Source organism: Cricetulus griseus, chromosome 3, assembly GCF_003668045.3.
Source record: "Cricetulus griseus strain 17A/GY chromosome 3, alternate assembly CriGri-PICRH-1.0, whole genome shotgun sequence".
Lineage (NCBI taxonomy): Eukaryota > Metazoa > Chordata > Mammalia > Rodentia > Cricetidae > Cricetulus > Cricetulus griseus.
In genome coordinates, this window is record NC_048596.1 from 96,252,044 (window position 1) to 96,262,082 (window position 10,039).

At 31.9% G+C, this 10,039-nt stretch overlaps 1 protein-coding gene across 1 annotated transcript; it reads left to right on the forward strand.

Moving 5' to 3' along the window:
• The first annotated feature begins 2,452 nt into the window (after positions 1-2,452).
• On the forward strand, positions 2,453-3,406 carry LOC100761314 (olfactory receptor 52E2). Its single transcript, XM_027407990.1, has one exon. It carries the CDS (start codon positions 2,453-2,455, stop codon positions 3,404-3,406), a length of 954 nt encoding a protein of 317 aa, XP_027263791.1.
• Positions 3,407-10,039: the final 6,633 nt, after the last annotated feature.

The window sequence follows — 10,039 nt, forward strand, 5'->3', positions numbered from 1 at the left end:
ATCTCCTGTCACTTGTCTTTTTTCCTCAATCCACACTCCTCCTTCCAAGCATAAACTAGACAGATAAGCCCATGGAACTGAAGAGATGACCCCCTGAACATGGGCTACTACAGGGTTTTTCACAGTGTTCTCCAGTGTTCTTCACTGATCATGAAAGAATAAGATGTAAATCCACAAGGATTTCGGTTTTTGATAATACTGGCTCTAGGGAAAATGGTAATGAATGGTACTTCCTGAAAAGTTGCAAAACCCGTATAAAAGCAGGCCTGAATGACACACAACAAAGGCAAAATTCCATCCTGGGGCTCAGCCTGGTGAGTCTCCCACTTCTTCTAGTTTGCAGACATACAAGAGAAAGAGAAAACACAGAACAGAGGTTAGAGACATGGGGTCTATTGGAGGCTGAGACTAAAGATGAAGCTTTGGGAAAGAATAGGAGCATGGCTAGTTAAGCTCAGATAATACTACCATAAAATGCTATCCAGAGCCTTTTAGAAAAGTTATTCCACTTAATGTTTACTGAATGAGAGTATATCTTTGAAATATGGCTTAAACTGCTTTTGAAAAAAAATTCTAAAAATAGTAATGGACTTAAAGTTTGCTTTCCTTAATTATCTCTATTTTCTATATCAATAAACAGTTATAGAGATTTTTAAATTATTTGTGGAAGGTATGGACTTGCTCTTAACTTCCTTCAAATAGAGGTTGAATTAGTCAGGAAGTTAAGTTTTATGACATTCAGTCTGATACAGACTTCATACTCTGAAGCATTTGAAATCATCATATCAGTCTCAAGAAATGATGGTTTCAACTGTTAGTATGTAGTAGACTAGACAAGTAAACAATGTATACAGCATGGGTAGGGAGGTAGGTGGATAGATAGGTAGATAAGAAGATAGACCAACAGATGATAGATTAATACAAAGATAGATAGATAGATAGATATATTGATAAACACAAATGGCAGTGTTATTTGAATTCAGAGCAATTTTACTGAGAAATTCCTTCTACCCATGAGATACAGAACAGCTTGATGCTCTTTGATAGAAATATTTACATTTAAATATATGGAAATAAAGAAAAGAATACACTACACTTTTAAATAACCACTAAATGTACTTTTGTCTTATTGTCTTTTTTTATATTTCTGTTTTAATTTTTGTTTTGTGGGTGTTTTGTTTCTTGCTTTTCTCTATTTTTGTTTTAGTTTCTTGTCTTTCTTTTTAAAAGATACATATGAGAGGGAGATAAGTGGGAGAGAAGTGAATAAACAAAAAGTGGGGTGGGAGGAGATATGGATAAATCTGGGAGGAGTTGGGAGAAGTGAAAAAACATGATCAAAATATTTTGTATAAAAATTAATAAAAAAATGATTGATGTATTATATGTAGCTTTGTGGTTAACATTTATTATATTTTCTCATATATATATATATTCTTGTATTCTCATTTTTAAAGAAATTAAATCATATTTGTTATACTAATTAAAAGGATTCTCAGAGACACTTCTCTGCATATACAATCATGCACTGATCAAATCCTTAGAGTCTAAAATCTGTGACTGCTTCACTTTTGAAATAAAGATACTAATATATAACATTTAGCAGGATATTAAGATACTCAGAAGGATTGTGTGTTTTTATAATGTTTGTGGAAGATTATGTGTTGATTCTGCATGCATAAGGATGTAAATCCACTTTTGTAGCTCAGGTAAAAGTTCAAATTGGAGCAGAAGAGGGACGGTATGGAGTCGGTGGGGGCATGGGAGGATGGAAGGGAGAGGGAAATGGGATTGATATGTAAAAGATTGCCTCTAATTTAAATGAAAAAGAATGTAAAACTTCAAATTTAAAACTTCTACTGTATCATTTATACTCATGATATAATATTGCCTGGAGATAGATCCATAATTTCATCTGTAAGTGGGTTTTAGTGTTTCCTAGGTGTTTCTTATCCCATTCGAGCAGAAAATCTTGACTAACCATCACAAAACTGTCATTTGATCAATTGAATTAATTTCCAGTACTATATTCAGGAACTTGCAGAAGCCTAAGTTCATCAACATTTAAGGATGCTCTCTTGTTAAAGATAATCAAAATAAGAAAGTACTCACAAAAGGCAATACTATGAAGTAATTCTTAAAGATTGGTTATAAGGCTAGTGATTTCAAAGAGAAGGATGACAGTGCAAAAGATGGTAACAAACACATATTTTACTTTTATTTACTGTGTAGTTCGCAGCTTCCTCCAAGACTTGTGCTTGACTCATTAATATTCTAAAAGACTTTGTACAAAAGGCATTTCAAATTGATATGATGGTTTCCAGAAGAACATGAACAGGGTACATAGAATCCTTTAAAACAGTTTTAGGTCTCCAGTTTCAAAACCTATTCAAAGAGCTGCTATTGTATGAGCACACTGTTCTGAAGACTTATTCATGCATTCTTCTATAGGATGCTCCTTCTCAATGACACCCAGTTTCACCCTTCCTCCTTCATATTGCTGGGAATCCCAGGAATAGAGTCTCTTCACATCTGGATTGGTTTTCCCTTCTGTGTTGTATACATGATTGCTCTCCTAGGAAATTTCACTATTTTGTTTGTGATCAAAACTGAGAGCAGCCTCCACCAGCCCATGTTCTACTTTCTGGCCATGTTGGCTACCATTGACTTGGGACTCTCAACAGCAACCATCCCCAAGATGCTTGGGATCTTCTGGATTAATCTCAGAGAGATCATCTTTGAAGATTGCCTTATACAGATGTTTTTCATCCACAAATTCACACTTATGGAGTCAGCAGTCCTCTTGGCAATGGCTTATGACCGCTACGTAGCCATCTGCAACCCACTTCGGTATAGCACCATCCTCACAAACAAGGTTGTTTTTATGATTGGCCTTGCTGTGCTAGTAAGGGCAATTATATTTGTTATTCCATTTATATTTCTAATTTTGAGATTGCCCTTCTGTGGGCATCACATCATTCCTCATACCTACTGTGAACACATGGGTCTTGCTCGTCTGTCTTGTGCCAGTGTCAAGGCCAATATCATTTATGGCTTATGTGCCATATGTAATCTACTGTTTGATATAGTAGCTATTGCCCTTTCTTACATACAAATACTACGTGTTGTGTTTCATCTCCCTTCTCAAGAAGCCCGGATCAAGTCCCTCAGCACTTGTGGTTCTCATGTCTGTGTCATTCTTGCCTTTTACACTCCAGCTCTCTTTTCTTTCATGACACACCGCTTTGGCAGAAATGTGCCTCGCTATATACACATACTTCTGGCCAATCTTTATGTTGTAGTGCCACCAATGCTCAATCCTGTCATATATGGAGTGAGAACCAAGCAGATCTATGACCGTGTGAAGAAAATGTTATTGCAAATGCAAGGAAAGGAAAAGGAATAGGTTATAATTGTGTGAGGCTCCACAGAATACTGTCACAGTTCCCTCGGAAGTATGCCTTGCAGTAAAAGTCATTCCACAACATGAAGCTGCACCAACATTCTGCTCTAAGTATTTAAATATGTGGCTTTTAATGTTACTCCACAAGTGATACAACTGGTTTCTTCATCTGCTGACCCAATTTCCTTATAATTTTATTTTAATAATGTATGCTTTTTTCCTCTTTCATCTGACACCTGCTGGGTTTTTTTTTTTTTGGCATGGTATTTCAATGAATCCATTTTTGTTACAAATATTGATATTTCCTATAGTTTTTCTCAGTGTTACTGTGCTAATTTTCCAAGTGCTTATTTCATTATTGTAGGATCTTGTAGATGAAAGGATGACTACAAAACTTTCACTTTTTGAAACTTAAAAAGCTATAAATTGTCAGCACTCTCAGCTTAGGAAGTGTCATCCTCTCTTTAATCTCTTTATATCATGATCAGTTATATCACTATACTCTTCCAAAGACCATAAATTTCTATCGCCACAGTGTATCAGTCTTATTACACTATTAAATTTATTATTCCTTCCATTCAGCCCACTATAATATTTATGTATATCTGTAAACACACATGCATTTAATTCAACCCAAGATTTTGATCCTTCAGATAATTTTTTGTTGGTAATTATATTTTTATTATGATTGCATACATGGCTTCCACAACTATATCCATTGTCCTCATGGTATTTATGAAACTAAAAAGTGTAATATAAATTAGCAGTCTTATCTATTTCTTTTAATAAAGAACCTTTGAAAAATTTAGTGTATCTACTTATGAGCTGATTTATATTTCATTCTTTTAAAGCTGATTTTTATACATGTCCAACTTTATGTTCATTAACTTACTGTTATATATTCTTTATCTTCACTTAATTGTTTTCAAATATATATTATTTTACTGTCCCTTCTTCCCTGTACCCCAAGATTCTGCATCCTTTGATACAATTTTTGTATATGGCATTTTTTTCTGTGTTTGTCTAATTTCATGTTCATTGTAGTATTATTTTGATGATATAAAATTCCAAATATAGGTTTATTTTTCTTTCAGAGGTTTGAAAACAATATTTTGTTCTATTTTTCCCCCACATATTGGTTGGGATGACAACTTGTAAGTCTTAGCACTGCTGTTTTAAAGATAACATATCTATTTTCCTTGATTGCATTTATAGTTTCTCTTTGAAACACTGAGTTTTTAATTATAGAGGAGTTGTACTTGTTTGTTGATTTCTACATGAAACTAAATTTGTGATCTTTTTCTTTGTGTCTGACTTACTTTGCTTAATATTGTGTTCTCTACCATCATTTATTTTCCTGTAATGGTGAGCTTTAATTCTTATTATTATTAAAATATAGTTGACAAAATGTATATGTTATGCAATCCAATACTGATAAAAATATAAATCATGAAAAGGTTAACTGGAGTTCATAAAATTATAATTTACCTTTTATAAATTATATTATGAAAACATGTTAGGACAAGCTTGGTAACATCCAAATTTATAACACAGTTTTGTAAACCATATTCACATCATTGTTGATTAGATATCCAGAATTTAGTTAACAAATCTAAATGAAGTATTTTACTCTGTAGGATGTAATTCAGTTAGTACAATGCTTGTCTAGGGCATGCGAAGTCCTGAATATAGTCAAAACCACTGAATAAAATTGACCCCAGTTGCATATGCTTATAATTCCACAATTAAGGAGCTAGAAGCAGGAGGATTTGAAAGTTCAAGATAATCCTTGCCTATATCCAAAGTTCAATGCCAGTATGGGCTACATAATACCTATCTAAAAATAATAATATGTATTTTGCCCAACATTTTCTCATCTCTCTACTTCCAACACCATGTTTTTGATAACCATTATTCTATTCTTTATATCAGTGAGCTCAACATTTTTTATATTCTAAATGTAATTTAGATGATGTAGCCTATGTCTAAGAGTGACTAATTTTACCTATTAGAGAGTTGTTGGGTATAATTTATAATTATAAATAATTATATGCTTTCAAATAAGAGAATTTTCTTTTTTCAAATAAGAATGGTATAAGAATACCAAATTTATAATATGCTCATCTGTTTCTTAAAACTGAGATCTATTTCATGACCTTCTTATTGTGATCAACGGTGAAATAAATATAAATATGGATGACATGATTATACCAAGAGTATTAAATACATAAACCAAGAAATATTATTGATGAATCATATGACATTTAAAGTATTTCTCATGCTTTTTAATAGAGGGCAAATATATTTACAATCATATTGGCTATCTTTTCTGTCTGAATAATATCATTTAAAACATAAAACTTTTACCTATAGGAAATGTAAAATTCAGTGGTTATTTTATTTTATTACTTGTATCTTTCATTTCATACCTACTAAAACAGAAATAATTTGTCCTGATCCAAAATTCTACATTTTACTTTTATGGGTTTTTCCAGAAGTTGTGGCCTATAGTATGTTGATTGAATTGTGACCTTCTCTTGGGAAAGCAATATTCAATTAAAGCACTTTCTTCTAATGTTGGTCAACTACAGGGAGTCCAATACTCAAAACTTAGTCAGTATTCTGCAACCTTAGAGAGACAATTATGTATAGTAAGAGTCCAGAGGGAAAAATGCTAGGTCTTAAGAAAAGAACTTAACTTGGATTTCAAATTTTATTCATGTTTTAAATTTGTCTCTTTCTTTATTTTATTTTATTCATTTTTTTTACAGTTCCACATATGTATGCGGTCCATACTGTGCATTCTCACCTCTAACATCCTACCAACCTTATCCATTTTCCTTCTCCCCAAAAATCTCTCTTTCATGTTCTGGTCTATTTGGCAATTTTTATTCTTAAATATTAAAAAAGCAATTGTTTATAAAGCTATTAGGATTAGTAAATACTATTTTGAACTTAAAACCTAATGAATAGAAAACACTGCTTTGAAAAATTAAATCTAGACTCAATATTATGAACACTCAGAATGTTAAAATTATGCTATCTACAAAACAGAGAATTGCCTCAAGAGATAAAATAAATCATGAGTTTTAATTATAGTAGTATTAATTTGTGGGATTAAAGTAGGACCAAAATCTAGCAATACTATCAATACATTATTGAAAATATGTTCCTATAAATTTTTGTTATACTACTTACATATTTTGAAAAAATAAGAATCTATCTAGACATACAAATAGTGTTAAAATCATACCACAAATATGGGAGTTTGACTGGCAGCAGTTGTGCACATGGTAACAAGGTACCATGTGAGCTCATATATGTTAAAATGTACTTTGAACATATCCAGATGTTTCTAATTGTGAACTATTATAATGTATGCCATCAAGTAAACATTGTAATTCAGCACATTTTACATAAAATTTATAAATGAGTTCCTATACAAGAACCAAAGAAAATGTAGATAAGAAAAACAGAAAAGAAAAACTATAATTAATATTTCTGTTTATTGGAGTAGGATTCAATGTGCTTCTTTGTGTACCTGACATAGCTTTCATGTGGAAGTCAGTGTGGACTTTCTCCACCTACCACCAGAGTACCTAGGTTTGCACTCAGGTTATCAGATTTGGTAGCATGCACCTTAACTATTTATCTCACCAGCCCAATATTTTTTTATTTTTAAATAAGGTAGTACCAATTAATTTTAATAGCAAACATAAAGTAATGCTAAGAAAGGTCAGTTTTTAACAAGCCCCTCCTATATGAGATATGTTTCTTGAACATAATTGAGGCAATTTTAAATTTATTTTCTTTACATTTTCAAGGTGATTACAAAAGGAAATTATATGAAAAAATATAAACTATAAAACATACAGAATATGAAGGGAACTGGAATTGTCATGTAAATCAATCTTGTTTCTAATTCAAATAAAAAATGATAAAAAACATACTGAATAAAAACTAAAGAATAAAAACCAATTATTATAGCATAATAATTACAGTTCAAAGAATAAAAGTTGAATAAATTATCATAAATATAAAACATTATAAGCATATTTAGCAAATTTTCTACCTTAGAAATGATAGGACTATCAATTAATAGAAAAATAAATCAATGAAATTAATGCTATAAAATGATTCACAAAATGTTCCAATGAATATAAATTAGATATTAATTATCTCATCGATATAGTATCACAACTTGCCTCTGGAAAAGTATGACAGATTTTGTGTTGGGCAGATTTAAATTAGATTTTAACTTCTATGTTGTGTGTATCTTTTAAAAGATTAGATTTGAAATAAATACAGATGTTGAAGAATGTTCATTTGAGAACAAAAAATACAGCTTTAAAACCTTTATGAAATAGTCTGAGAAAAAATAAGTTTATTTAAAATTATAAAATGGCAAATTTTGTGTTATAGAAGACCATTGTTTGATGTTTGGAAATTTATTAACAAATTGCTTCAAAAAGTGACAATAATTGCTTAGGTTTCTATACTACAACATGTAGAGGAACTAGCTTATATCATGGATGCAGATGAAAAGTCTTAGGTTTGGGCATAGAATGTTTTCTATTAAATGTAGATTGAAAAAACAAAAAAGGATAAATTAACAGGCAATGACTATTTTATGTTACATAAAAAGGCTCTATACATTAGATTACAAAAACTCACTTATGCTCATGCAGTATGACTGCATGAAGTGTCAATCACTGAATAGTCACAGTTGTCAAGTAAGAAATGTCTTTCATTGGAAGTATTGTCTTCATCTGGTGATTGTTGCACAGAGGCTCATATATTTTGTTGATAACTCAATTTCAAATTACAGACTTGGCAAGGACTGTTTTGAATCCAGGACTTTATTACAGAATACCAACCCCATAGATCTAGATATTGGGATTAAATCATTTTCATGGTTTTTCTTCAACAGTTAGAATGGTTCAAAATGTAGTAAAGGAGACAAAATAAATGCAATAATATGACAAATCAAAGTTATGCATAAAATGACCCTAAGGAATTAAGGAAGAATGAGGGCGAGAAGAAAGTAAGAGAGGGTGTGAGAGGGAAAATGGAAGAAGAAAGAATGGATGGAAAGAAGGGAGGAAGGAAGCAAGCAAGGAAGGAAGGAAGGAAGGAAGGAAGGAAGGAAGGAAAGAAGGAAGGAAGAAAAGATAGGAGCAAGGGAGAGAAAGAAGGAGTGAGGGAAAGGGGATAAATTCAAATTTCCAAGGGCTTTTATCCTGGTCAACTAGCAGAATATAATAATATAATATTGTTCTCTTGCCAGAAAATAAGCTATAAATTTCTTGTTTGAATACATACTAGCAGAGACTACATGGCTTCTAAAATACATTTTGAATTTTTAGCTATTCTGATTCTATTAGTCCATAGTCAAAAACAAACTAGCTTGCATTGCAAACAGAAGTATATGACAGTTAATAAAATATATTCAATAATCCAAGGAAATATTGGTCTTCTTAGGAGAAACAAAATCCAAAGACTAAATACAGAAATGTCTTATATTTGATAAAAAATTAGAGTAGTCACTTTTCTCTCATCTATTTTTGTCCTGACATCATAGATGATGTGATCAAAGTAAGAAGGAATAACAAAATAGAGATTTGCAATAAGAATGTGAATGTAGTGTGTTATGTTGTGTTGAAATCAATGAATGAGAAGAAAGAAGACTGATAGAATGTAGAAAATACAGAGAACAGCAACATGGGAACACATGTTCTGAGAGATTTTAACCATGCATCCTGAGATGTGAGACAGAACACAGCATGGAGAATGTATCCATATGAAATACCAATAAAGAACAAGGACCAGGTTCATAAGAAAACAAGAGGCCACAAAAATTCCATATACAGCATTGATATAAATGTTGCCAAGGACAATTTTGCAATGCCCCTTTTATATGAGATAACAATAGGGTAGGTGGTAATTGAGATAGAACATTGGACTTATAAACAAAGATTGACAGGTTATAGCACATATATTAATGCTTACTAACACCCAAGATGTCAATATGGTTAAGTAGAAGAGTAGAGCTCAAATTTCTACCTGTCAAATGTAATGGCCATCATCAACAGCTCAACCTCCATGCCTGTCAAGGAATGAATCAAAAACATCTGAGCCATATAGTCACCAAAGTTAATTTCAAGGGCAGGAAGCCAGCATGCAGGGAACACATATTGTAGGAAGGGTCAAGGCAACTAATAAAATACAGCCAGAAAGAACATGGGCTCCTAGAAAGTTATATCTTAATGACAACCAGAATTTCCATATTGCCAACTAAAGACACAAGATAAAAGTACAGACAGGCAGAGAGATCCAGGAACAGACTTCTTTCAGACCAAGCATTCTAAAAGGGAAAAATATGGCTGAGTGGATGAAGCTTCTATTGTGGTAGCATGCCATCATGCACTCTCTAGAAGAAGTGAGCTTCATCCTCTTTTTGGGAAAATAAAGGATAGAGTAAAACAGATTTACAGTGTCTTGCCTAAATGTTTATACCTACAAAACATATGGAAATATGATATGTTTTCATATACTTCTAAAATAAATACCCTTTTAAATCTAAGTAAATATCTTCTGAATATTTTCTTTTAACAATTTTATTTTTGGTAATTTGTA

What these genes read in the sequence shown, in the direction of transcription:
- LOC100761314 (XM_027407990.1), top strand. Translation starts at nt 2,453, where the DNA reads ATGCTCCTTCTCAATGACACCCAGTTTCACCCTTCCTCCTTCATATTG.